The sequence below is a fragment of the Carassius gibelio genome, chromosome A1, assembly GCF_023724105.1.
Source record: "Carassius gibelio isolate Cgi1373 ecotype wild population from Czech Republic chromosome A1, carGib1.2-hapl.c, whole genome shotgun sequence".
Taxonomy (NCBI): domain Eukaryota; kingdom Metazoa; phylum Chordata; class Actinopteri; order Cypriniformes; family Cyprinidae; genus Carassius; species Carassius gibelio.
The window spans coordinates 38,267,935-38,295,040 of NC_068371.1; the positions used below are offsets into that span (position 1 = coordinate 38,267,935).

General features: G+C 37.9%; 3 protein-coding genes across 4 annotated transcripts; 2 read left to right on the forward strand and 1 right to left on the reverse strand.

Moving 5' to 3' along the window:
* Positions 1-10,997: 10,997 nt before the first annotated feature.
* On the forward strand, positions 10,998-12,617 carry LOC128020741 (transcription factor JunB-like). 2 transcript variants are annotated; one of them, XM_052607390.1, is made up of 2 exons: positions 10,998-11,147; positions 11,362-12,617. In XM_052607390.1, exon 2 carries the CDS (start codon positions 11,400-11,402, stop codon positions 12,270-12,272), a length of 873 nt encoding a protein of 290 aa, XP_052463350.1. In that variant the 5' UTR covers positions 10,998-11,147; positions 11,362-11,399; the 3' UTR covers positions 12,273-12,617. The 2 variants fall into 2 exon arrangements, with proteins under 2 accessions (XP_052463350.1, XP_052463343.1); XM_052607383.1 differs by having other exon boundaries at positions 11,006-12,617.
* A 2,398-nt stretch (positions 12,618-15,015) lies between these two features.
* On the reverse strand, positions 15,016-22,307 carry LOC128020764 (peroxiredoxin-1). The gene is made up of 6 exons (XM_052607411.1): positions 22,192-22,307; positions 20,611-20,728; positions 20,242-20,395; positions 19,273-19,395; positions 18,272-18,402; positions 15,016-15,441 (listed from the first exon to the last, which is right to left on the reverse strand). Exons 2-6 carry the CDS (start codon positions 20,711-20,713, stop codon positions 15,359-15,361), a joined length of 594 nt encoding a protein of 197 aa, XP_052463371.1. The 5' UTR covers positions 20,714-20,728; positions 22,192-22,307; the 3' UTR covers positions 15,016-15,358.
* Positions 22,308-24,862: 2,555 nt separating this feature from the next.
* Positions 24,863-26,957, forward strand: LOC128020755 (U2 small nuclear ribonucleoprotein B''-like). The gene is made up of 7 exons (XM_052607399.1): positions 24,863-24,958; positions 25,180-25,274; positions 25,384-25,556; positions 25,893-26,024; positions 26,108-26,149; positions 26,269-26,357; positions 26,604-26,957. Exons 2-7 carry the CDS (start codon positions 25,211-25,213, stop codon positions 26,761-26,763), a joined length of 660 nt encoding a protein of 219 aa, XP_052463359.1. The 5' UTR covers positions 24,863-24,958; positions 25,180-25,210; the 3' UTR covers positions 26,764-26,957.
* The last annotated feature ends 149 nt before the right edge of the window (positions 26,958-27,106 follow it).

Below are 27,106 nucleotides of genomic sequence, written 5' to 3' on the forward strand. Positions count from 1 at the left end.
AGTGCCGGAGCGTTTTGAGTGTCCTGTGGTCTGATTGACTAAAAGCTCGCAGCACTTTCCTCTCTCTTTTTCACTCTGAGAACTTCCACCTCTCTCACGAGACCACCACACGCCCTGATGAGCCACACCTGCTTCTGCAGCTCCTCATCCATATATGCATGACAGATTGACATATTGAGTCATCATCTGTGGGGTGACAAGGGAGATTCAAGCATAACCAAACAGTTTGGCTGGTTTATACATAATACCCTCAGTTACATGAGTTAGAAAACACAATCTATAATATAAAAATCTTTGAAATCTCCCAGAAGTTTCTGTGAGACAGCTATGAGATTAAATGAAAACCTTTCGGAGGAACCCGGAAGAGAGTTCCAGAAAAATTACATATGGCCGTGCCAAGACTAAGGTGGATAGAAAATAATATTTTAAGAGATATGGTGATTCTTGACAAACTGGCTTCTTACATTTAACCAAAAGAATACGGGACCATACTTTTAGGACCAGAGATTTTCCCCTGCAAAAACTGACATTTTATCAATATTTGCCCTCATGTTGTTTTGTTGACATCCCTAATATTTTGAAAACTGCCTCAGTGTTTCTTTTTGTCCATAAACTACACTGTAGTCGAATTTTGTAAAGAAATTTAGAAAATGAAAATATATGTTCACTACTGTAATTCTTCCATATTGTAAATTAATTTACAGTAGTGAACTTGCATGCGAAAAACTGACCAATGGCAAGGAAGATTTATTTAAAGTCTTTGTGTGTGTGTGTGTGTGTGTGTGTGGTAGAAGTGGCCGCTAAAGGACAAAAGAGAAACTGTAACAACTAAAAGGTTAGTATATTATTTTTTTTTGTTTTATATGCAAAAATGAGATATTTTAGATGTTGTCACTTGTTAATAGCAAACTAACATTATTCCTTGTGTCATTTTTTAAGGGGGAGTGTATTGGAGACTTTTTTATGACTGACTTGCCAAAGCAAACGAGTTAAAGTTGTTATTTTAGCAATATAGCACTTTGCTGTACTGTTTGATTTACAGGAATCCATTATAAAGAATGGAGCTTTAATGGTTTGTGATGGATTATCTACTAATTATGTACCTTCTTTGTATAGGGGCATTCAGAGATAGTGTTTTTAATTAATCTCAAAGTGCTTGCAGGAACATTCCGAGAATCAACCCTGTTGGCAGAAATAGCATAAGCCTGAATCCCCTGTTTCTCATCAAAGAGCCTGTCAACTGTGAATGGCAAAATTCTTGAAATTTAACACAACAACACAAACAAATTGTTACTGTATTTTATTTTGCCATGCTACAGATACAAAGCCCCCAGCGGACCGTGTTGATGCCCTTATTCAGCTAGTGCATGCTAGATGTCAAGATTTGTAGATTTTTGTGGAGTTGGGGTGGTAAAAAAAATATGGTTTACAGTGCTGAATAGCAATTGGATTGTTTTATGCAAGTAAAAAATGACAACAAACTGAACAGTACTAATGCTGTAAATGAAAATACAGTAATAAATGTATTACAGTAACTTTACAGTAACTGTTGGTAAGTTACTGTAAAATTTACAGCAATATCTTTACAGTGTAAAAGTGTCAATAGGTCACTATGTGTTTTGGAACGTGATTACTTTTCAGATGTCAGATGTACTATCCTTTTGAATTAAAATACACACTTTAACGACAGCTATCTCTTTAAAAAGCAACAATTGTTCCTCTGGGATATTTAATAAAATACTGCGATACGGCACCACATATTTGATCAACTTGCAATGCGCCTTCGTAACCTGTCGTAAACTCTGTCGAGGTAAAGTATTTGATGCTCCCTTGAACAGCAGGTGTTCTTGCACACATTAGCATGCATGTCATGACTAAAATCTAATACTGAGAGGGATGCTGAGAAATCAAATTAATTCAATTGTAGAAAAGCGCAACTGTCTTGATGTTCACACCCTGGTGTTTATCGAGACTTCTGACAGCTTCAGACATCAGCCGTGGAAGAGCAGCAGCCGGGCCCAGTTCACACAACGGCGCTTTCAGTTTCTCGACAAAACCCACACACGCATGCATTAACATAACCACAGGTGACACTGCGTTTTTCTTGTTGCTCAGACTCACAAACAGACAGAGAGAGTACAAGTACGTGTGTGCGTGAATATCAGGAAATTCACAGGGTGAGTAAAATAGACCGATCTGATTACATGGTAGTCTGTGAGTATGTGCAAGAGTGAAACTCACAAAACCAGTCAAGAAAGTGTTAACCAAATCATATTTAACCAGAAAATAAAAAATGGCAAATAAAAGTAATAAAACATTACAGAAATATATATGCGATAAAAGTAAGTGCATTGTCAATTAAGCACATCCCAAATTTGCGGTAATGCAAAAAAGTCTTATTCTCATGAAATTAACATTAAATAAAATATTAGAGCTATATTTTTTAAATTGTAACGTTTTTATGCATCACTTTAGTATTTGTTCTAATGCCTTAATTTATTCTGACTAAAATAATCAAGCAAAAAAAATAAATGAACATAAAACAAAAAAAGGTTTAATTTTATATACAGTTTATCTTAAACAAAACCCATGTACGGTTAGACCAGATTTTCGCAAGAATCACCCACATGTAGGACAGGTTATGGGAAAGATGCATTGCTGGAACACAAACTGGGCGATCAGACCACACTGAGATGACTAGAACATCTGCAAGCACACTGCTGGGTCACACCAGCGTTACCACAGAACTCTCGCAGAGAAACACGCACGAACAGCCGACGGCTGCTTTATTAGCAGATGCACAGTGCAGTAATTCTGACACTCAATGATGAGTAACACATGAGAGCAGTACTGACTACTGATCACCTAAATGCTACTGATATCACATGGGCTTCTCAGTGAGATCATTCCCCGGAAAAGGGGAATATTTACTGTCGATTTATATGCATGTTATTTTTGCATGTTTTGATAAGTCATTGTGGGGAAATAAGATGTGTTCAGATTCAAGGAACTAAAGCGTTTATGAGTAACATATTAGAGCATGTTTTCATTCGAGTAGACATAGACACAGTAACATGGATTTTGTTGGAGATTTATTGGAGAACGGAGCTGAGGATCCAAAATCCTTTTGGTCAGTTTTGGGAGAATTGGTCTGAGGATCATCTGCGCCAATTTTTTTGAAGATGGAATGAAACATTTCTTCTAGAAGTAGAGAAAACAAACTTGGCAGTATGGGGTTGAATGGTGAATCTTGCAAATTTGGCATGGTTGTCATCTGTGCCAATTTTGATGAAGATTGGACAAAGTTTCAAGAACAATTAGCAGAATTTGTTTTTTGTTAAGACTCAAAATGACAGAAATGAACCCACCTCTGCATGACCAAAGAATCGGATGATGAAACAATTATACAAAAACAATACAAATAACACTATTTCACTAATTGTCTGAACTGTGCATGTGCATGTGAAATGTGCATAGTACACCATTTCCCTATTTTGCATTATTTTTTGCATGTCACTGTGTCATTAGGTCATGTGGATCACATTTACTCTCCAACATCTAATTTCTGAATGCTCTGTCTATTATTTCCATTGCGCAGTATATATATAGCCTATGCATGTGTGTGTGTGTGTATCCTTTTTCACATGCATCACCTAAATGCAATGCGTGCAGGCTGGTCAACCACACTTCCTCCAAACATCTCTCTCTCTCTCTATACATCAAACTCTCGCACATACACAATCACACTTCTTTGAAACCCATCTGCAGGGAAGTGAGTTAACACTAGTTTCTGGAAATGGCTTTCGCATTTTTATAATAATGGACTGATGAGTCTGCAGGCCCAGAAATCCATAACACAATCAAACGGGTCATCTGAGCACTTCACTTGCAGAACACAAAGAAGATAATTGATAAAACATGACGTGTCAGAGGGCACAGTTATCTTTTTCCCCAATCATTGTCTATAGTGGATGTATATCAGGAAAGAAGAAAAACTTCTGACTTTATTTATTTATTCAATACCAGTTCCTGCTTAAAATGTGCATATTTTGACATTACCCATTTGGTTAATTGGTCTTAGCTGGTTTCAGAAAAGGAAAAGACCACTAAAACCAGCTGACAGTTAGGCTGGGAGACCAATTAAGACCAGCAAACCAGCTCAGGCAAGCAATTCCCATTCTACAGTTTCTTTGCATGTAATTTTGTTGTTGAAATGAAGTAATGCAATAATAAACCTTTGCATCCTAATACATTAAACAGTTTATTAAAGGTTTGTTCTTGGGTTTGTAGTCAGGGTTGTGCTGGAACATGCAAGTGCTTCTGCTAATTTTTCAAAAGGGGAAGCACTCCAGAGCCATGAAAAAAAAAAAGCTAGACTAATGGCTAATTGGGGTGTTCAAAGAGCATGTTTCTGCTTTTCTTTTCCTTTTTTCCCTCTTTTGTTTCCTTTCTCTTTGTGTGGGTGTAGGATTAGTGCAAAACTCTAGTTGTAATGCTGTATGATGCAACACCGGTGCCCTAAATAAAGACCAATTTGCTAACTAAGTGCATGGGGATGGAAAGAATATAAAACATTCCAACAAAAGTGTGCATGCAGTCATATGCATGTCCATACTACAATTTACAGTTATCAACAGCATTCAAGTGAAACTTCACTAACAGCGCACCGCCACAGAGGGAAATCACCAACACCTCAGAGAGCTGAATATATTTCAAGACACTTTACTTTGCATTGTCCGTTGCAATGGCTGCCACTCAGAAAGTCCTTTTTACACCAACACTAAGGTGTTCACAATAACAGCTAGCAGCTATGCTGTCCGCAAATATCCAAAGGCTTTTACAAGTGTCTGATATCATTTTATTGCACCTATTTAACTAAAACAAAAGGCATGCCATTACAAAGAGGAAGAACTATGTTAAGATTGTAACATTTGGTGTCAGCTAAACCTGGGGGCGTCTGGGGCGTCACAAAAAGAGAACATTAAGGGAACCAAACAGTGACTGTGCTTTCAATAGTATGAATAGTCTCTCACATGTGTGTGATGTGATTTGCTTGGGTGTGTGTGGGTTGTTACTCACACAAACAGAAAAAAAAACACATTGATACACTGATCTCACATCATCCAAACATTACATCACTTTTCATGACCTGTTGATGACCTGCCATCATCGTTCCTGAGCAGTTGGACAAACAATGCTTGACCTTTGACCTTTCAATAAGAGAAAATGTGATGATTAAATTACAAAAATGGCGGAAATCAATCAAAGTAGTAAATTCAGGCAGATATTGTTTAAAGGAGCAGATATATAAACAGAACCTTTATCAAACTGGGTGGAACAAACACAGCATTTCCTGATCATTGTTTTTTTTTTTTTTTTGGAAACATGCAGTTGATACCATGCCTGCAGACATCTTTTTATGCTAAAAACATAAGCTTAAAATGTCTCTGTGCCAGAATGCTCGCTCTTAGAGCTCAAAAGTTGTTGCTTTTATTTACATATTTCTTTTGACTTGTTTATTTTTGGTAATACCCTTTTTTGGAAATTAGAAAAGCTTTTAGGACTTGACGATCTCTCCATCATTTCCCTCCGAAACCACATGATGTTTTCATCGGATAAAATCAGTGATGATGAGACAGTGGTGATTGTAACTTTTCAATCCCTAAAAAACACACAAATGTAGTCCATCGGATCCCTGTGCAATATTCCAAGTCTTCGAAATGTATTCGACTGCTTTGAGTGAAAACAAGAAGGAAATTTAAGTCGCAGACACTCAAAATCTGTCGAAGCTTATGCGCACACCAGATCACAGGAGCACGCTCAATGGCATTTAAATAAAAAAAAATGCAGACAAATATCAACGGGGTATATCTTAATGCTTGAAACTAAACTATAAAACGTTACACCTATATATTCAAGTGGACTATTTCACATTGTGTCAGAACTGGGTAACATTTCACCCTATTTAATTAGCGTCTGGCGTTTCATCAAGTGGCTTCCCTTGTTCTCTCTAAATATTTCCCCTCCTCATTGTCGTCCATATGCACCCTGTCTGTCTGCACGTGCCCTCGAGTGCCAATCTCCTGCCAATCTCATTCATCCCGTCGACGTCTGCGTGCCTTCTGCTAAAGGTCTTCGACTGATACGAGGCTCCTCTGTGAATCACCTGCAGCTATGTGGCTGTTCCCGTGCAGTCACAGAGTGACGATTATTAGAGCATTCATTAGCACAATTAGCCTCGGACACAACAGACCCCTGAAGCACTGTAGGATAATGAGGGCCTGGGTGGTGCAAAGCGGGAGGCTTTCGTTTTAAATGCTAATATCCATCTGTTAGCACTAATAGTCAAGCTAACACAAACGTTTCTTTATATAATGCTGTTCTTCAATTCGTACAAGCATAATATGTTTGTGAAGGACTTTTACATTGTTCTCCTTGCCCATGGGGACAGAAAGAGTCACTCTTACCTGACTCATGACTCCTACAGGCCTCTCACGGATCAGTGCTGATCCTAACACTAACCTTGCCCAAGAAGCTTGTTAAGTGCTCGACTGTACAGAGGACAGTGCTGGTTTTTGGTGTCCTTTCGAGTTAGGCACATACTAACTATCCATGTTAAATTGAAGTTATGCTGTTTGAATGCACTATATGGCAGGGCCTGTACGGGCGGCAGGATTGTTTTCAACACAATTTTAAACATTCCAGAAAGTTACAGCGCAGCAATTACCACACAAACATCTTAGCTATATCATGTGGGTGAAAGTACACCCCAATATGAGTAAAAAGTGAATCAACTAAACAATTGCGTTTTCAATAATTACACTTGCACATACACAAAGCACATACTACGTGTTCACAATGAGTCTGAAATGCAAAAATAATAAGCTTAATTAGAGTAAGCAAAGATCCAATTAAAAAATTACAAACAGAAAATAACACTGAAAACTGTTTTATATGTACAGAATATTGTAAAAAAATAATAAATACAGATTTATTTATAATACATTCTTACGTTTATGTTTGTAAAGTCAAATTTTTCAAAAGTGTTCTGATCTATTTGCAGTGGTTACTATTATTTTTACACTGATTTTTTATTGATTTGTATTGAAGTTAATTAGATACGATTCACAAATATTTATTCATAATTATTCATTAATAACAGTACATGGAACTAACAACAATTTAAAATCCAAAGCATACAAACATTTATTATCCTGTTTTTTTAATTCATAGAAAATAACAAGATTTCAATTATGTTTCTGACTTTTTTGAACTTGGAAATGTCCCTAGTTTCCGAACTCAACTATGATTAGATACTTTAGAAGTATGTGTCAAGTGTGTAACCGCATAAGCAATTTTGTGATTGCTTTCATTTTCATTACGCCATACAACAACATTTTACATCCATGTCTACCAAACTCCTAAAGGATAAAAAAGAAGGCCCCATTAAAGTAGTCCGTGCAACAGACACATATTTCAAGTCTTCTGTAGTTATACATTTACGCACTTGGCAGATGCTTTTATCCAAAGAAACTTAAAGGCACTGAATGTCTACATTTCCTGGGAATCGAACACAAGACCTTGGCACTGTTAGTTGAAGTTACAGGACAATAATATGGCTTAGAATATAGTGCATGAGTCTCTACTTTTAATTATGTTTTTTGGAGCTCGACAGAAGACAGAAGAGCTCAGAAGTGACCTTTCACGACCACAAGCACTGGAAAATTAGGGGAATGGCCACAAGCATAACTTGCATTTTCTATTTGACTTCAAAGTACCTGTGAAAAGCAGATGTTTTAGAAACAGAGAGTTGAAAAATCTGTGTGAAACATCTCTCACCTAACTCAGCATGTTCACCATCTTGACAGATATGACCACATGTGCACTATTGCCACCCTCTCTCTCATTTCATCAGCTTTTTCTCCTTCAGCCCATGCCATACCTTCTCCACTGCCCCTAACTACAGTCTGTCATGGCAGATTATCCTTTCAAACGGGAAAAGATGACACTTACGGGGAAATTGTTTACATGAAGCGTGAATGAATATGTGAGCATGAACGTCCAGTAAGCGTGATGAAAATTAATGAGAAATATATGTTTTTTAAAGGGGAAGTACTGTTCTACAGCCTGTTTCCAACTTCTCATGTGGGTCTGCCTTCAAAGAAAACGGAACTCTTCTGTGTAATCCACTTTGATCTGGACTTGGGTGTGATGAAACTGACAGCCGTTTGATGTCAGGCGAGTGGGATCAAGTGTTCTCGAAAGCTGTTTGATGGGAAAACAAACTGAGGAATGCAAATTAATATCAAGGAATAAGGCCCACAGCCACTGTCCTGTGGCTAAAAGGTCAAAAGATTTAGCCTTTTTGTGACCTTCAGTAATGAAGTGATTCAATGGCCCGTCTAAACACATATGAAAAAATCTAATTGGTTGGAAAAAAGAAAAACAATAGTAAAGCAAATATCCTAAAATCTATAAAAGACTGATATGTGATACGGTAAATTCTTAAAAAGAATGATATCTAGAGTAGGAATTGAATTTTGTGGTGGTGGAATGAAGAGAGAGGAAGCCAACTTCCTGTGTAACCAGTTTGATTTAAAGATATCAAAGAAGTGAGACGGAAGCCACTGTTCTCTTTGCTACCACATGGTTACGGTTGGATGTGTATCTTTTTCTTGTCTTGTTGTTTTTTTTTCTCTAGCCTCACACTTTCACTATGACTGGCTCATTCATGAACAAACATAGTGGGCCTAATTTTGAAATAAAAAAGACTTGCTCATTATTATGCTAAACGATAGAATCAAAATATGAGTTGCTTGACTGTATCATTTATTTTGATGCAAAAAAGAATATGTCTAGCTATTGAAACTGGACATTTACATTACAGTGCATGTAAGCACATCCATAAATGTAAAATACGAATATTTATCAGTATGTGCATTTCTTGAAAATTTAGCCTGTGACCACAGCATCATGCTCTGAGTCTTCTGAAGGATGCGTGCGGCCCTAAATTTGAAGAATGACCTCCACCCTGATCTCAGCTGATGACACAACTAAAAGTCCACACAGATCATTGTCAGTGAATCATAGTCACTCAGAAATAAAATATTCAGAGGACGCGAGAAGCAGTGCTAGTGGACAGAATAATCTTATATTCTGAATAACCTTACAATTTTACATTGTCCATGTTGACATTATATGATTTTTTTTTATTGTTTGTATTTTTTGTTGTTGTAAAGGTATAGTTAACCCATCAAAGTTTGATAACAGGTAAATGTTGCATACCCAAGAGATAAAAATGATATATATTACTATACTATACGATACTATCATGGGGTGAAACATCTGTGATGGGTGGCTCCCAGCCGATGACCCATTGGCTTACTGGTGTGGTTCTTAAGGTCCCGTGCTTCTAGTTACTTAAAATGTTATCCCATATTTAGTCTGACCTCCTGATGCAGATGATAGAAGAAGGTTATGTGCCCTTTTCGTGGACCATTCATTGGAAAAAAGCCTGTTTTCTAACATAGTTTAAGATATTTATTCAATGCAGCAGCAGAGGAAGTTGAGTGTCATTCTTGAGAGGACTGTGATATAGGTGAAAGATATAGGTGAAAGATATAGGTGAAAGATTCCACGCTGCTGCCGAATGACGAAACATGGGTTTGCACCTGGCTTTAAACCCAGTCAATGATGATTCAGTCTTATTAGCATATTGAGGAGACAGTAGTGGCTTTCTTTTAGTGCTAAAGGAGTTTGTATGTGGTTGTGTGTGTCTTGTGCACACCACAGGTGTGAAGCACCCTTGTGTCCTGACCTAGTGTATGCTTTAGCTTCCCTGAATGTCTGTATGAATATTTAGAGAGTATGAGAGAAGAGGAGTGTACTGAATTTTAGTTCACATTAAGTTGTCACATTAAAACTGGACTTTCAACCTCACACTCTTTCGACAGCATGTTTTGTATGTGTCTACTCCCCCTCCTCCCCCTCTCCATGTGCGGAGGCGTTGCCTCTGGAATCAGGCCGACATGGGAGAGGTTTCCCGGTCGTTCACCAAGGAGGAACTACTGTGTGGTTTTGCCCTTATATGGGATGGATATCAGTTGCCAAATCATGAGTCAGTTTAATCCTGATCAATAAAGAGCTACAGTTGAAGCTTATATTTTAAAGTAAGACTCTCTAAAGACATTTAATGAGTCTATCTGTGGGATCATACTCTTAAAGCTCTATGAGAGAGGTCTACTTTTACTCATGTTTTGCGTATTATATGACTCAGAAGGACAAAGTACTCAAATGCAAATGGCCAATATGTCCTAAAAAAAAAAGAAAAGCATTATATATTATCTGAATTAATTTGGCATCTTTATTTTATGTTACTCATGAAGCTCTACAGTATGGGACCTTAGTGGGCACCTACTGAAGGCCTGGGGTGATGTGGTAGCCCTGACACATTCATCTGGGTTAAAATGATCCAATCCCATCTTTTGCGATCCTGTATTTACTCAAATGGCCAGTTTAGATGTGCCACCTAAATTAAAGGAGTATATTCAGAGCTTGACATTAAAATCACGTCCACTTTCGTTGTGAGTAAAACAGCTGCTTAAATATTCCGTATGAAATTTCCCAAGAAAATAATGAAATATATTTTCATTTTTGTATATACTACTTCAAAGCTTATACCAATGATCCCTTTACGCCGTCTTCAGGTTGTTTTTCTCAAGACCACAACAGAGTTTCTGTTTACTTGGCGATGGGAAACTTTTCTTGAAAGTGCCTATGTAACTCTTGCGGCCAGTTTTTTTGCGTCTTGTCTGTGGAAACAAAAATAGGAGCGCAGTCTCCCTTCAGCTTTGCACTCTCGCCTCCAGCGTTGTTTTCAATCTCAGCGGTTCCTGGCAACAACGTCATCGCTCCTCTGACATCGGAACAAACTCTTGTCCAATCAGAGTGTTCCGATTCTCTAGGACACGCCCTCGGAACGTTGAGTATAAAAGACTCCGAGGTGCGCTTTCTTCTGAGATTTAGTGCGCACCGAGATGTGAGACAACGTGTAGGCTGCGACTGATTGAAAATAACTGTCCGGGAACACAACAGCGAAAAAGCACTTTTTGGACATCAGCTGTCAAGGGAAACTGCCTGTCGACTTGGTACAGTAAAGTTGTTCAAACTATTTTGGAAGTTTTGTTTACTCTTTGACATCTTTTTTGCCTCATGTAATATTACGGAGAGAACAAGATTTGCGGACAGTAAAGTGTACAGTCAAATCAAAAGCCTCCAACGTAATTTCTATTCACATGTCAACAAAAATGGAGCAACCGTTTTATCATGACGACTCGTTTCTTTCTGCTTATGGTCATCCAGACGCTGCCCTGCACGACTACAAGCTCCTAAAGCAGAACATGAGCGTGGGCTTCGCCGAACCTTACCGGAACCTCAAGTCCCTGCGCTCCGAGAGCGACTTCTACACTGCGGCAACCGGAGACGTTGGCTCGCTTAAACTCGCCTCTACGGAGCTTGAGAGACTCATCATCCAGAACGGTAACGGCGTCTTCACATCACCCACCCCGGGGCAGTATCTGTACGGTCGGGGCATCACAGAAGAACAGGAGGGCTTCGCGGACGGCTTCGTAAAAGCGCTGGACGAACTCCACAAAATGAATCAGATGCCCCCGCCAAACGTCTCCATCGGAGGCGGCATTATGTCGTCCTGCTCGGCCGCGTCGTCTGTCTTCGCCGCCTCCCTGCAACCGGAGACCCCTGTGTACACCACCCTGAACAGCTGCAATCCCAACACTAACCTCACACCTGCATCCAACTACCCCACAGCCACCATCAGCTACCTGCCCCACCACCACCAACAGTACCATCACCACCACCAAGCCACGACGCACCCTCATCACCATTTCCAGCACTCTCTCCATCATCCGCAGCGCCTTGTCGCGCTTAAAGAGGAGCCACAGACCGTGCCCGACCTGCAGAGCAGCGACGGCTCTCCTCCCATGTCACCCATCGACATGGAGGACCAGGAGCGCGTCAAAGCGGAGCGCAAGAAGCTCAGGAACCGGGTGGCGGCCACCAAGTGCCGGAAACGGAAGCTGGAGCGCATCTCCAGGCTGGAGGACAAAGTGAAAGTTCTCAAGTCGGATAACGCTGGACTGTCCAGCACCGCGTCCCTACTGAGGGAGCAAGTGGCCCAGCTCAAGCAGAAGGTCATGACCCATGTGAGCAGCGGGTGCCAGCTGATGCTGACGCCCAAGATCAAGTCGTTTTAGACCTTGAGGACACTGACACTGACAAATGGGGAACACTGGAAGAGCAGATCATGTTTGTGATGTTTTGATGCAAGTGATATTGCAGCACTGAGTACGAGCGTTGTATATTTCTAAAACGTTTTCTTGTAGAAAACTAAAGTGTTATAATTGTTTTCAAGGTACTAAATGCTGAAGAATGGACAATGAAAGCACAGGGAGAAACCTTTATGTTGGTTTTGCTTTTAAGTGCTGCCCTTGAAAACATTCCAGTAAGTTATTGATATTGTGAGTTGGGTTGATCCAGACCTGTATTTCTGTTTGTTTTGTTTATTTTTTTTTATATTTAAGTAAAAGCGTTGAAAATTATTCCACTGTTTGCCTTGTTCATTTCTAGCAAACGAATAGCTCGTTCTGTACGGCTTTAAATTGACGTTGGAGACGTGCCCACGTTGGCCTCTTGTTCCTGCTGACGCAAAGCCCATATATGGGCTGTTTTGGCGCACGTACGTCACTGAGGGTAGACTTGCGGGAACCCCCGCCCACGCTACCGGTCAGGAAGTCCGCGCGCTTTCAAGTCTGAAGTTCGAATGAATGAAGCGCGTGTGAACTCGTGAAAATTTAGCAACTCGGGATTTTCCCCGCGCGCAGAAACCTTCCCAAAACAGTTTCAGCGAAAGAGAGATAAAAATACGAACACGGGCATTTTCCAGGCACTTTGCAAAAAATGGAGCCGTCGCAAGCATAAAAATAGAAAAACAGATCGCAGTAAATAAGAGCTAGGCTTATAAACGAGAAGTGCCCACAGTGACTATTTTTCCAGTGATTTCTGGAAAATATTGATTAACTGTCCAGTACCAAAACCACAGACTCACGCCATAAGACACAAAGCTAGTATGATCTGTCTTGAAACATGCTTTTATTCTTTCACAAGTTGCCAATTTTCTTAATTTTAGTCAGCCACAAAATACAACAATTTTGTGAGGAAATCTTTCGACATTAGAACTAATTCTATCTTCATCCTACAGAATGTAAACCCATCTATAGCAAATTCTACTTTAGGCATAAACAGTCAGATGGTGACTTTATTTGATATCACACATCAAAGGAATTAATTCTATGCATCTTGTCCTGTTGTCGGGACAAAATTCTACCCAAATAAGAAGCACATTTTGATTCAAATAAATAAAAGCTAGTTATTTGTAGGCAATTGTATATATGTATATATATACACACACACACTTTAAGTGATGTCCCAGGATAAGCAACAACCGTCATCACATAGTTTGAAAACATTATATTAGATTAAAAACAAGATATTTACAGAACATTAACATTATCTCGGCATATATACAAAAGTGTAAACTTAGCTTGATAACACAATTCTATTTTTTTAACACTTAAGGACATTAAAAATCTCTGGTGGTGAGGGGGTGGTTTTTAAAAGCAGTTTATGGTAAATATATTAACGTATATTTGGGAAAAACGTTTATAAGAAACTAAACAAAAAAAAAAAGGTAATTCCAACACTGGGAACATTCTATTTAGTCATTACAGACATTATGGGAATGTTACTTTTGAAAGTTCTCTGAACAAAACGTTCTAATGAGGACGTTCCCTCTTTCTTTCTTTTATTGAGGACGTTCCCTTTTAACTCGGTTGGTATCAGTCATCTGACGTAGAAAATAACACCATGGTAACAATTAAGCAAGATCAGCAAAATCACTTGTGGTTTAACTAGCTCCAGATTATCAAACATCAGTGAGTGCTTAAAATTCAGTGTTAAGTGCTTGACGTTTTGATTTCCTGTAGCCTTTGCTGGAATATCGCTATTTTGGGTGTTTTATCATCAGATTATCTCTAGCAGATGACTTTTACATCACCCCCACAGTAGCAACACAACCTACAAAATCACGTTTGTTTGCGCAAGTACATCATCGAGATCTCTGTTCTGAATATAATATATGTTTAATTAACATTAAATCTGCGTTGGAATCAATTATAGACCCTTGCTCTACTGGGCCTACTGCAGCCAAGGGCTCATCAGAACAAGATGCTCCTGAGCTATTTCTCCCAAATGTAGTGAAATACTGACATCTACCGGTCTGATTTGTAAAATCTTAAGACATGTCCTGGTTCAATTGGAGCTCTACCAAAAGCATTTGTGGTAATTTCCTTTACAGTGTTATTATAGTTATTTAAAACCAAACTAAAACTAAAATCATTGAGAAAAAAAAGAAACTTTGTTATTTACTTCAGACTACATTTCACATTTTCCTTTAGTTTAACAACTTACTGAACCTAACCTATAATAATTGAATGTACTAAATTCAAATAGGTTTGTTAAAAAATATATATAAATGCTAAAAAACAATATTACTAAATAATTTAAATTAAATGAAAAAAAAAAAGAAAATATAAATATGGAAATAGAGTTTAATTTAAAATATGAACAAAAGCTGTATATATTATAGTGTATGAATGATACGCTGGTCTAGAATCAATTAAGTTTGCCTGGACAATTACACTGGTGGAATTACAACCAGGGTTGCACAGTTCATATTATTGCAAATGAGAGTGGTAATATATATATATGTATACACATACACGAGTGGTAAAGCTGTTTTTATGCTTCTTATGGAGTTGTGAAAACTTCTGGATGGATGAACCTATAGTCAGAGTCAAAAAGTCATAAACTGCATATTATGTGATGAATCTGAAACACAACAACAGCAGAGATAGGTTGGAAAAATAAGAGAACTGCACATCACACAATAACAGCCCATTTATTTGACAGACATTGAGGATCACCAGAATGTCAAACAACTTGAGAATTCAAACTGAATCAAATGTTCACAGAGTACTAAATATGTAATACAGATTAACTAAAGTTGAAAACAAACTACAGATATTTCAGTGCATGGGAGATGCTAACTGCAACAGCTTCTTCAGACAATTGAAAAGAAAAGAAATCTGTCTAATGAGTGCATTTGAACTGCAAAGAGTTTGTTACGTTGGCTTTGACAGCTTCTCAAGAACCCTCAGGCTGAGGTTAAGTGCTCGAGCGTCCCACTGAATGGGAGCATGATCCGGGAAACACGGCAGGACTGTTACTGCTTGGAGAAGAACTCCTTGCTCTTCTGCACATCTGGAACAATAGTGTCACTTCCTGGTTTCCATCCAGCAGGACAAACTATGGAGAATAGACAGACTTGTTATTTTAAACCTCTGAAAAGTGGAGACTAAAGGAGAATACTTTTGCAATGATGTGAAAGTTTCTAATTGTAATATTTTATTCAGAATAAAACACAGATTACATATCAAAAGTTTATACTGAGAAAATGTATCATTTTAAGGGAAAAAAAAGTTGATAGTTGATTATAAATCTCATGGCATCTACACATCTCCAAAAAGTTGGGACAAGGCCATGTTTATCACTGTGTGCATCCCCTCTTCTTTTTTAACAGTCTGCAAACGTCTGGGGACTGAGGAGACAATTTCCTCAAGTTTAGGAATAGGAATGTTGTCCCATTCTTGTCTAATACAGGCTTCTAGTTGCTCAAGTGTCTTATGTCTTTGTCACATCTTCCTCTTTATGATGCGCCAAATGTTTTTTTATGGCTGAAAGATCTGGGCTGCAGGCTGGCCATATCAGTACCCGGATCATTCATCTACGCAGCCGTGATGTTATAATTGATGCAGTATATGGTCTGGCATTGTCATGTTGGAAAATCCCTGAAAAAGACAACGTCTGGATGGGAACATATGTTGTTCTTGAACTCGCCTTTCCAGTTGTGTAAGCTGCCCATGCCACATGCACTCATGCAACCCCATACCATCAGAGATGCAGGTTTCTGAACAGAGCGCTGATGACAACTTGGGTTGTCCTTGTCCTCTTTAGTCCGGATGACATGGCATCCCAGCCTTTCAAAAAGAGCTTAAAATTTTGATTCGTCTGACCACAGAACAGTTTTCCACTTTGCCACAGTCCATGTTAAATTAATCTTGGCCCAGAGAAAACTTCTGGATCATTTTTAGATATGGCTTCTTTTTTGACCTATAGAGTTTTAGCCAGCAATGGCGAATGGCACGGTGGATTGTGTTCACCGACAATGTTTTCTGGAAGTGTTCCTGAGCCCATGTTGTGATTTCCATTACAGTATCATTCCTGTATGTGATGCAGTGCCGTCTAAGGGCCTGAAGATCACAGGCATCCAGTATGGTTTTCCAGCCTTGACTCTTACGCACAGAGATTGTTCAAGATTCTCTGAATCTTTGGATGTGAAGGAGTGGATGCCAAGTTGCCATAGCCTTCATACTGATATTAATTACATTATTACATGATTTCTTGTTTGACTATTAATCAAGTTATGGCAAAAGTGAAATGTGTAACCTTATGTGCGCTTATGAGATATTAAAGAATCCTCTTCTACCTTGTATTTCTTTTCCTCAAGATTAATGTCCACATATTATGTGTGTGTATCCAACCGTAATGATAAGACACTTGCCAGTGCTAGAAAGCCTTGAATTTTAGATAAGTTCTCGGTGTATGTGTGTTATTATTATCTGTCTGTACAGGGAGAAGCTCAGACAGTCCCAGGACAAACGATCAACTGCCAGTGTCCAGTGTATCAGATATACGTCTTTGGAGAGTTTATCTAGGTTTGGGAACCAATCAGAATTTTGTTGACTTATGTGTTGACGCAATTAGTATCCTCTGTCAGGGTATAACTGTGGTTGATTTTGAGTTGTACGGGGGCGGCCTACGAACTCCATCGAGAGTATTGAAGCTGACTTCTGCTGATGAAATTGCTAACTATTTTCTTCAAGTAAAATTATTATTATTATTTGAACTAATCTCTGACTCCTGGTCTTCATTGCCAAATATCTGGTCCTTGGATTTTAACTGTAAATTCCCCTACAGATGATATTATGCACTGTAGATTATAATTACTTCAAACTCTTTGCATTTTTTCTCTGAGAAACTCCTTTCTGATATTGCTCCACTGTTTTTCGCCACAGCATTGGGGGAATTGGTGATCCTCTGCCAATCTTGACTTCTGATAGACACTACCACTCTGAGAGGATATTTTTATACCCAATCATGTTGCCAGTTCACCTAATAAGCTGTTCCTTATATGTACATTTAACTTTTCCGGTCTCTTACTGCTACCTGTCCCAACTTTTTTTTAATGTGTAGCTCTCATGAAATCGAAAATGAGTCAATATTTGGCATGACATTTCAAAATGTCTCACTTTCAACATTTGATATGTTATCTATATTCTATTGTGAATAAAATATAAGTTTATAAGATTTGTAAATTATTCCATTCCCTTTTTACTCACAATTTGTACAGTGTCCCAACTTTTTTGGAATCGGGTTTGTACTTAGTAATGTATACTGTCCCAGAGTAATTATTTAAATTCAGCAAACCCAGTAATATTGTGAAATTACAATAAATAAAAAAAAATACGGTTTTCGATTCGAAAATATTAAAAAAAAAAAATTTATTGCTGTGAATTTTCAGCATCATTTCTCCAGTCCTTCAGTGTCACATGATGCTTCAGAAATTACTCTAATATGCAGATTAGCTGCTCAAGAAACTATTATTTATTATTTATATATTATCTATTATTATTATTATCATTATTATTATTATCCACGTTGAAATCAGTTCCTTCCTGCAGGATTCTTTGATAAAATGTTAAAGGAAACAGAAATAGAAATCCCAATATAATTATACTACATAAAAAAAAAAGAAAAAATAAATAAATAAATAAATAAATAAATAGTATAAGTATGGGCTTAAAACCCTAATTTTGTCAGTATAATTTTGTTTTATGCAGGTAAACATTTCTTTGTCTGCATCAGGATGCATCTGTGTTTACAATACTTCTACAACGCAGTCAGATGTCTTTGACTACCTCCAAATGTGGTTAAGTGATCAGATCACAAAGCATGTTTAAACATGCGGTCGACTCAAGATAAACAGGACATTCAGAAAGAGCCCCGTCTCGCTCACCTTCTCCATATTTGTCGGTGTGCTGGAAGGCCTGCACCAGTCTCAGCGTCTCGTCTACAGAGCGGCCCACCGGCAGATCATTGATGGTGATCTGCCTCAAGATGCCTTTATCGTCAATCACAAACAGACCTCTGTGGGAGCAGGACAAGACACAGAAAACGTTCAGTTTGTTCTGTTCACTATCAAAACTGTATGACTGCTTTAATGTTGAAAAAACTAATTTAAACAACGTTTTAGCTGCAGTTCAAGCTGAGCACTAAGAATTCATTGAAAGTTGACTATTAAAAAAATAAATCCTCAGTTAAATACAAGTAAGATTTCTTTTTTTAAAGAAATGTTATTTTATTCACCAAGGATGTATGAAATTGACCGAAAGTAAAAAAAAAAAAAAAGAAAAGACATTTTATCCGGTTTCAAATGATTTCTATTTTGAATAAACGCCGTTCTTTTGAACTTTCTATATATCTCAGAAAAAGCAAAAAAAAAATACATTTATAGTTTTCACGAAAATATGAAGCGGTTTTCAACCGTGATAATGTTTCATAAGCAAATTAACATATTAGAATGATTTCTGGAGGATCGTTTGACACTTAAGACAGAAGTAATGTTCCTGAAAATTCAGCTTTGATCACAAGAAAAAACAAAACACACTGAAATCTATATTAAAACTTTTGAAGAGTATAATTCATTTAAGTCATATAATTACCGAATAAAGCTTTTTTAACTACTGTGTTAACACTGTGTAAAATGCTTAACTCTGAACCTGGAACACACATTTAAAATCAGCGACTGAACATTTGATAGAAAATTCCAATGTGCAATAAAACCCCATACAGTATTGCTCTCATAGTTCCTGTACCATGACTGCACTGCAGTACACGTGGGTGTTATCGAGCACACTTGATCATTATCTCCTGCTGCAATCACACATAGCAAGCAAGAGTGGTTAAGTGGTTGGAGTTTAACTGAACCAGTGCAAACATCAGCACATGGTCACAGACCTGTAGGCGATGCCTTCATCCTCTTTCAGGACGCCGTAATCGCGGGAGATGGACTGAGTCAGGTCAGCCAACAGTGGGATGTTCATGGAGCCCAGGCCACCCTGCTTCCTGGGTGTGTTGATCCTATCGGGAGCAAGCCATAAATAAAGAGTTTAATTTACTGGATTATAGTTTAACATGGTTATACCTCATGGTTATTACATATTTACATTTTTTCACCGAATTTCCATCAAGAGGCTAAATACAGATATTGAATGTTAAAGTGATACACATATATATTATGATAAAAGCAATACTATTTAATATAAATTATATATGTATTTATTTAGATTTTTATATTATCATTTATTATGTAGAAAACTCTAGGTTTTTAAAACAAAGAAATTAATCAAAATAATTTGTTTACATTTATTTTCAATCTTCGTAGAAAAGTCCGGATTTTTGAAACCTTAAAAGTTCTCTTTTTAAATGTATTATTATTACTATTAGAAACATGTGGGTTCTCAAAATAACCTAAAATTATTATTATTATTATTTTTAGAAATGTCTGTTTTGTTTTGTTTTTTCAAACTAAAAAAAAATATTTTTAAGTGTAAATATTAATGCTATCCAAATAAAAGTCAATACGACTTAAGGTGACAATTTCTAGAGCTGATAAAGCACTTACACTCTTCCTTTATCTGTGCCTCTCTAACACATTATAGTCGCTCTTATCAAAGCCAGGCTGTTCAGGACAACATAGAAGATAACCACTAACTGGGTGAAACCATAGAAAGCCTGCTAAGAATCACGTTCACAAACAAGAGAAGAACCAACAGTGAAATCTAAATGTACATCTATGACCTCTGGCACTATTGATCTATAATAAAGGCACTTGATGCACTACAACATTTGAATGATATCAAATAATGATTTTGCTCTGAAGTGGCCAGTAAGAGCCCTTTAGATGTGGAGAAGCAGGATCCTCACCATGCCAGATGGCTGAAATGAGAGTCGGTGGAAGCAGCGATGACCTCGCAGCCGATTTTACGAAACTCAGCGGCCCGTTCACTGAACGCGACGATCTCGGTAGGACACACAAAGGTGAAATCAAGTGGATAGAAGAACAACACGACATACTTCCCTAAAGAAGAAATGGAGGGAAAACAAAGATGAAGTGAAAAACAGGTTACAACTGTAATCCAGTCAGTGGTTCGCGGAGTTCAATTAGAAACAGACATGTGGTGTTTGATGGCTAGTATCATGATGCAATGGAAAGTAAAAGTAGGTTAGAATGGCATTTAGAAATACGTTTGTCCTAATCTACAAAACACCACGCGTGGAGAGTCTGGTGCTCACCTCTGTAGTCAGAGAGCTGAACGTCTTTAAACTGTCCGTCCACCACAGCTGTGGCCTTGAACTGAGGAGCAGGCTGACCGATCTTAGCGTTTCCAGAAGACATGCTGTTCACGGGGGACTACAAATATACAAGAACATCAAAAATATTAGTATCATTGTTGTTTTTGGTCCTGCAACTACTACTTTAACCACATTTTTTTTTTTTTTTTTTTTTACACAAATGATAAACTTTGAATTGCTTTAAATGTATTATTAATAATAATAATAATAATAAACATTATTTATTTGTTTGTGGTACAAGGACAGCTGACAAAAACATAGAAAAATTAATAAAATGTTTGAATTTGTGTGTAAAGTTGTTCAAAACCTATATGTTTCTTTCTTCTGAAACAGAAACATATGTTATGTGAAAAAATGTTTTGAGGAACAGTCTCCAATGACTTGCAAGTCAATGGGAACCAGAAACGTTTGGGTTACCAACATACTTTAAAATATCTATCACCAGAAGAAACAAACTCATACAGATGTGGAACAAATTTAGCATGCATAAATGTCAGTTTTTTTATTATTTTTGCATCAAATATGCCTGCTTCAAATCATTTACCAAATGATATTTGCTTTAAAATATCAGCTCTGAAACGTGAAGAGGAAACTGAGATTCTAATCTAACAAAAATAAACAAGGTAAATAACTTTTCATGTTTGAACCAGAGTATCTGTTCATAATATATTTTAAGGCTTTGCAGTAGATCACACACAAAGCAGGTCACATGATAGTCAGTTGTTAATCTGAACAAAGGGCTAAGAAACTGACTAAAACAGATCGGCCTAAGCACAGCGTTTTATCCAGGTCATAATCTCAGTTCAGCTTCAGACCAAATACATGAGCATTTTAGTTCTTTCCACCCTTAAAAGAGAGACTTTGAGGCGTTTTAGAAGTGAACTTGGCTCAAAGGTCGATTACACGCCTTGTGTGACCCTGCACGCACTGATAGCGACTGCCAGCTCAGTATCTCTGCAAAAAGCTGACAGTATCCACCCCTAGAAAATACATGAATGGTCAACGACCCTCCAAGACTTTGCCCTGCAAACGACTGGAAAAAGACAAAAACGGGTGAACTTCGAGAAGGCCGAGACGAGAAAGATATTTGCTATAAATCCTAAAAGGCATGTTCACTTATGATATGCAGTATCTGGAAACGTGACAAACATGAAATACATATGATGCATACTTGACAGAGTCGATATTAAAACCAGTAATATATTCAGAGACTTATTTAGCCGCTTAGCCACGCGAGCTAACATCAAGCCAGATCAGTGGAGTCTGATACTGCATGATATAAGTACTGCGAGAGAATAACAACAGTAGAAATAACGAAGATTTATAGGAAGTACGTTAAAATAGGCCAAACAGTTATTAAAATATGAACATGCAACCTGCAGGAGAAAACAACAACTGCGTTTTCCACGCGCTCTTTTGTTTAATAATAATCTGCAAAAAAATACAAGTATTTTGCATGTATATGACCCTTATGATTCAAGGCAAAAAAAGCAATTTGACCGTGTTAAAACCGTAAGTTACCTGTTCTGAACGCGGATGGGAAACTTCACTTTCCGTTGATGCACGAGCACAGAAAGATCGAGTCGCGCGACCTGCTGCTAAACTCTCGAGAGGAGAGGGAGGATCCACGCGCTTCAGCGCACCGCCTCTCTTTATGTGTTTCGGTTAAGTCATATTTTGCATTTAGTTTTATGATATATTATAGATCAGGCAACATTACAAAAAAAAAAAAAAAAAAAAAAAAAAGATGAAAAAAAATGGCTGAAATATATATATATATATTTCAGCCACATTTTCCACACACAACAAGCCGCGTAAAACGCACATGCCTGCAGTTTTGTTGTATGTGACCTCAAGACTTGACGTTTCTACTTCATCAATGACATTTTATAATAATTTAGTAACCTCCCTATTCGCGTTTTTGTGTGTCCATGAAAAAAAAAACGTTCCCCGAACTCCATTTCCCATAAAGCACTGCGATAGAGAGTTGGGGGGGGGGGGCACACATTTAAACGCGTTCGCCTCATGGTTTTAGGAATTAACTGTATTTTTAACTTTGTGTCTTAATTTCCATTAGGTAATAAAAACGTTTTGTCTTTCAAGTATTGTCGGTCAAAGGTCATGGTCGCTTCTCCAATTCTGTATTTCCGGTTGAGGTCGCACACAGTTTCGTGTGAGTTTATGAAGCAAATTTCAGGCACTTTAAGGGTTAAGCACATTGTTTTCTGATGCTCTGAATTCCCTGTTAGTTAGTTATATATATATACATATATACATATATATATATATATATATATATATATATATATATATATATATATATATATATATATATATATATATATGGCCAAACAGCATTTCCTCCAGCATGCTGCAGAGGTACACGAACATGATTTCACTGCCTGCACACTAAGGCTGGTAATTAGAGTCAAAATATTTTTTTTTTACCTATTGTCCTATTATTTTCAGAACAAAATACAATCTGAATGCCCTGTCACATGATGCTGCTATTGGTCTGTTGCAGTACACCCTGGACTGTGGGGTGCAGCTCAAAGAGGTACAAACCAATCCTAGTATGATGGACAGCAAGGACTGGCTATGAAGCCGTTATGGCATGTCTTTAATACCTCTCTGGTGTTTGTGGATACCGTGGGTCCTGCAGAGAAGTATCAGGAGAAGCTCTCCCAGCGGTTACCACCGGGGGGGAAGGTCACCTTTCGGCCCAAAGCTTATTCTCTCTTCCCCATCGTCAGCACTGCCAGCATTTCCAAATAAATGCTGAATGTTCTATTCACCAAAGTATTCTAAAAAAAAAAAAAAAAAAAAAGTTTCTCCCAAAATACTAAGCAGCAAAACATTTTTCTTGAGCAGCAAATCAGCATATTAGAGTAATTTCTAAAGGATCATTTGACACTGAAGACTGGAGTAATGATTATGAAAATTCAGCTTTGCATCACAGAAATAAATTAAAGTTTAAAATAAATTCACATAGAAAATGGTTATTTTAAATTGTAATAATATTTCAAAATAAGACAGCATTTTATCAAATAAATGCAGCCTTGTTGAACATAAGAGACTTCTTTCAAAAACAGATCTTACTGACCCTGAACTTTTCAACAGAATTGTACTTGGCTCAAAATAAACATTAATAACAAAGAGCTGTCTGCTGAAGTTTCTGGCCCCAGTGTTGGGTTGTCTACAGTTTGTGAGGTTCAGCTGGAGCCCAGCACAGACGCTCATGGACAGTAAAGCTGTTGCTGTTCACTGGTGAGTCCGACAGCAGAGGGAGCTGCCTTCTCATGTTCAGAATAGACTCAGGCTGCATTTATTTTATTTTTTTATTGCATACACGTTATAATATACAAAAATGTGCAACACACACGATCTGCTGCTCGTCATAATAACACCTCAATGTTGTCTTATTTCAGTCGCAGCAACACGTCTCCATTCACACACACACACACACACACACACACGACACACACACCGCTTTTTCACTCAAAAAGCGTAATATGTAGCACAAGCTACAGAGCATCAACACACTCTGAACACAAACACTGAAATTTGTTTTAGAAGTCCATAGTTCACAATACAGCAGTATATGTTCCATTACGGGGAAGTCGTGGCCTAATGGTTAGAGCGTTGGACTCCCAATCGAAGGGTTGTGAGTTCTAGTCTCGGGCCGGATGGAATTGTGGGTGGGGGTAGTGCATGAACAGCTCTCTCTCCACCTTCAATACCACGACTTAGGTGCCCTTGAGCAAGGCATCGAACCCCCAACTGCTCCCCGGGCGCCGCAGCATAAATGGCTGCCCACTGCTTCGGGTGTGTGCTCACAGTGTGTGTGTGTGTTCACTGCTCTGTGTGTGTGCATTTCGGATGGGTTAAAATGCAGAGCACAAATTCTGAGTATGGGTCTGAATGTCACTTCACTTCACTTCATATCAATTCTTCGGTGAGACATATATATTATATTAGTGATTCTTTCTTATAATTCTCAACCATAATCTATACATGTCTGTCTGACTGAAAACTGCCTAGCAGACACTCTTATATCTATCTTAAAGTATTTGTAGGGTTGCTTGCTTTTAAGCATTTTAAACTTGCATACTATCGAACCTGGGTGACGAGGCCAAGTTTATATAAATCCTCCTCACTCTTGTGTTTTAGAGGGCAGTGTTTATATCACTCCGCGACAGCAGGTGGCGTAACGAGCGGAAACTGTTTCACAACGATACACGAAAAGAAGAAGAAGCTTCGCCAGTTTCCGCTTGAGCTCAGCAGTGTGGTGAGTGTGAGGCGGTTCATTCCGTTTTATTGTTGTAGTAATGTTTTATAAATTATTTTTACCCTTATTTTATAAATGTGTGTATACTATAACTAGTTTCTACTAGTGGAAATACTACACAGAAGACACTTCGTGTGTTTTGTCACAGTGTACGTTAGTTGCTGACGTTTACTGCTAAATGCATTCATTCTCTTTTTCTGTGCCTTTTCTCTTTATTTCAGTTCAGTGTGGTTTTACCTGAAATTATTAATCATGGACATACGACCGAATCACACTATCTATATCAACAATGTCAATGATAAGATCAAGAAAGAAGGTAAAGTCTATCGTGAATATGAGCAGAACAGAATTGACTGTATGTTTGATCACAGAATCTGCATCTTTGTAAAGCTTGTTTTTTTTTCTCCTCTGGATCTTTTCTACAGAGCTGAAGAGATCACTGTACGCCTTGTTCTCCCAGTTCGGCCAGGTTATGGACATTGTTGCGATGAAGACTATGAAGATGAGGGGTCAGGCGTTTGTTATCTTCAGAGAACTTGCTGCAGCCACCAATGCCCTCAGACAGCTTCAGGGCTTCCCTTTCTACAACAAACCCATGGTCAGTGACACAGACGTCGCTCGCAGCTCACAGGGAATACACATTAGTCGCTTGACCTTCACGTAACCGATACGATTAGCATTTCAGAAAATAATGAGCAGAATATGGTCCTTTGATTCACTTTAACCTTCAACTAGAATTCGATCACTCAAGGAGAAGTTAATCTATAATGTGAAAAATGTGGTTAACTCTGCTATATTATGTTTCTTTCATCTGCGAATCACTGATAGCGTTTATCAGATGTTATCATTCATATTATTCATCAGTCCACACATTATAAAGTATTAGGAATGATTAACACATTTCTCAGTCGCTGACCTAAGCATGTACTTACAGCGGATCCAGTATGCAAAAACAGACTCGGACCTGATCTCTAAGATGAGAGGCACGTATGGAGATAAAGAAAAGAAGAAAGAGAAGAAAAAGAAGGCTCTGGAACAGGCCGCCAATGTAAATAAGAAGCCAGCGGTGAGTTGAAATGCATCATGTTTGCTGATATTGATGTGACGGCCAAGTTGTGCTGAAATGTTGTTTGTTTGTTTTCCCTGCAGGACACTGTGAACACACAACCTCCTCCACCCGCCACAGTCCAGGTCCGTCACACATCTTACACACGGATTTTGTGATTTTATATATTTTAGGATTAGCAATAATACATTGTTTTATATATCTGAAATTCTAAGTCACTCATCATTATTTTATATTGATTTAGGTCCCTGACAACCCACCGAATTATATTCTGTTCCTGAATAATCTCCCGGAGGAAACCAATGAGATGATGCTCTCCATGTTATTCAACCAGTAAGTTTTAAACACTATAAACCTTTTTATTTTATCTATTTATTTTTGGCATATAAAAATATTCTAATTTATATGAACTTTTTTGTGTGTGGATATTAATGTAGAAAACCTTAATTAAACTGGATTTATGGAAACCTTTTGATTAAAAATGCATAAATATTGACAACCAGCTCTTTCAGCTAGATTTTTCTGCTCCGATTTTTTTTTTTTTTTTTTTTAACTCCCTGTCTTGTTCCATCTGTTTAGGTTTCCAGGGTTTAAAGAAGTGCGTCTGGTTCCTGGAAAGCACGACATTGCGTTTGTGGAGTTTGAGGGTGAGGCTCAAGCCGGAGTCGCGAAGGATGCTTTACAGGGATTCAGAATCACAGCCACGTGTGCCATGAAAATCACATATGCTAAAAAATGAGCTGGCTCACACTCACTGGACTCTGAGGCTTTGATCAGGGGATCCTCTTCTTTACATTCAGAATCATCTTTTAACAAACATGTTTGTTCAATGACTGTTTAGTATTGTTTTGCTTTTGTATAGGAATGAGTTGGTCACCAAGGACAGATCTTTATTTTGTAATGGGGACTAATAAAATTAGCCTTTAAAATAAATGGTGTGTATTTTTGACATTTTTATTTGTCTGCTTGAGCTTAACGGAAAGGTTCCCAAAATTAAGGCATTATTTACTCACCCTTGTGTTGTTCCAAACCATTTTTATATAGTCTCTTTAAATCATAACTGTACGACTTGAGATTAGTTG

Coding starts and splice junctions, on each gene's coding strand:
- LOC128020741 (XM_052607383.1), top strand. CDS start 11,295: ATGTCAACAAAAATGGAGCAACCGTTTTATCATGACGACTCGTTTCTT.
- LOC128020764 (XM_052607411.1), bottom strand. CDS start 20,713: ATGTCTTCTGGAAACGCTAAGATCGGTCAGCCTGCTCCTCAGTTCAAG. Junction 18,403..19,272: donor GATGAAGGCATCGCCTACAG/GTCTGTGACCAT, acceptor CTGCTCCCACAG/AGGTCTGTTTGTGATTGACG. Junction 15,442..18,271: donor CACCGACAAATATGGAGAAG/GTGAGCGAGACG, acceptor TATTCTCCATAG/TTTGTCCTGCTGGATGGAAA.
- LOC128020755 (XM_052607399.1), top strand. CDS start 25,211: ATGGACATACGACCGAATCACACTATCTATATCAACAATGTCAATGAT. Junction 26,150..26,268: donor CTCCACCCGCCACAGTCCAG/GTCCGTCACACA, acceptor ATATTGATTTAG/GTCCCTGACAACCCACCGAA. Junction 26,358..26,603: donor CTCTCCATGTTATTCAACCA/GTAAGTTTTAAA, acceptor CCATCTGTTTAG/GTTTCCAGGGTTTAAAGAAG.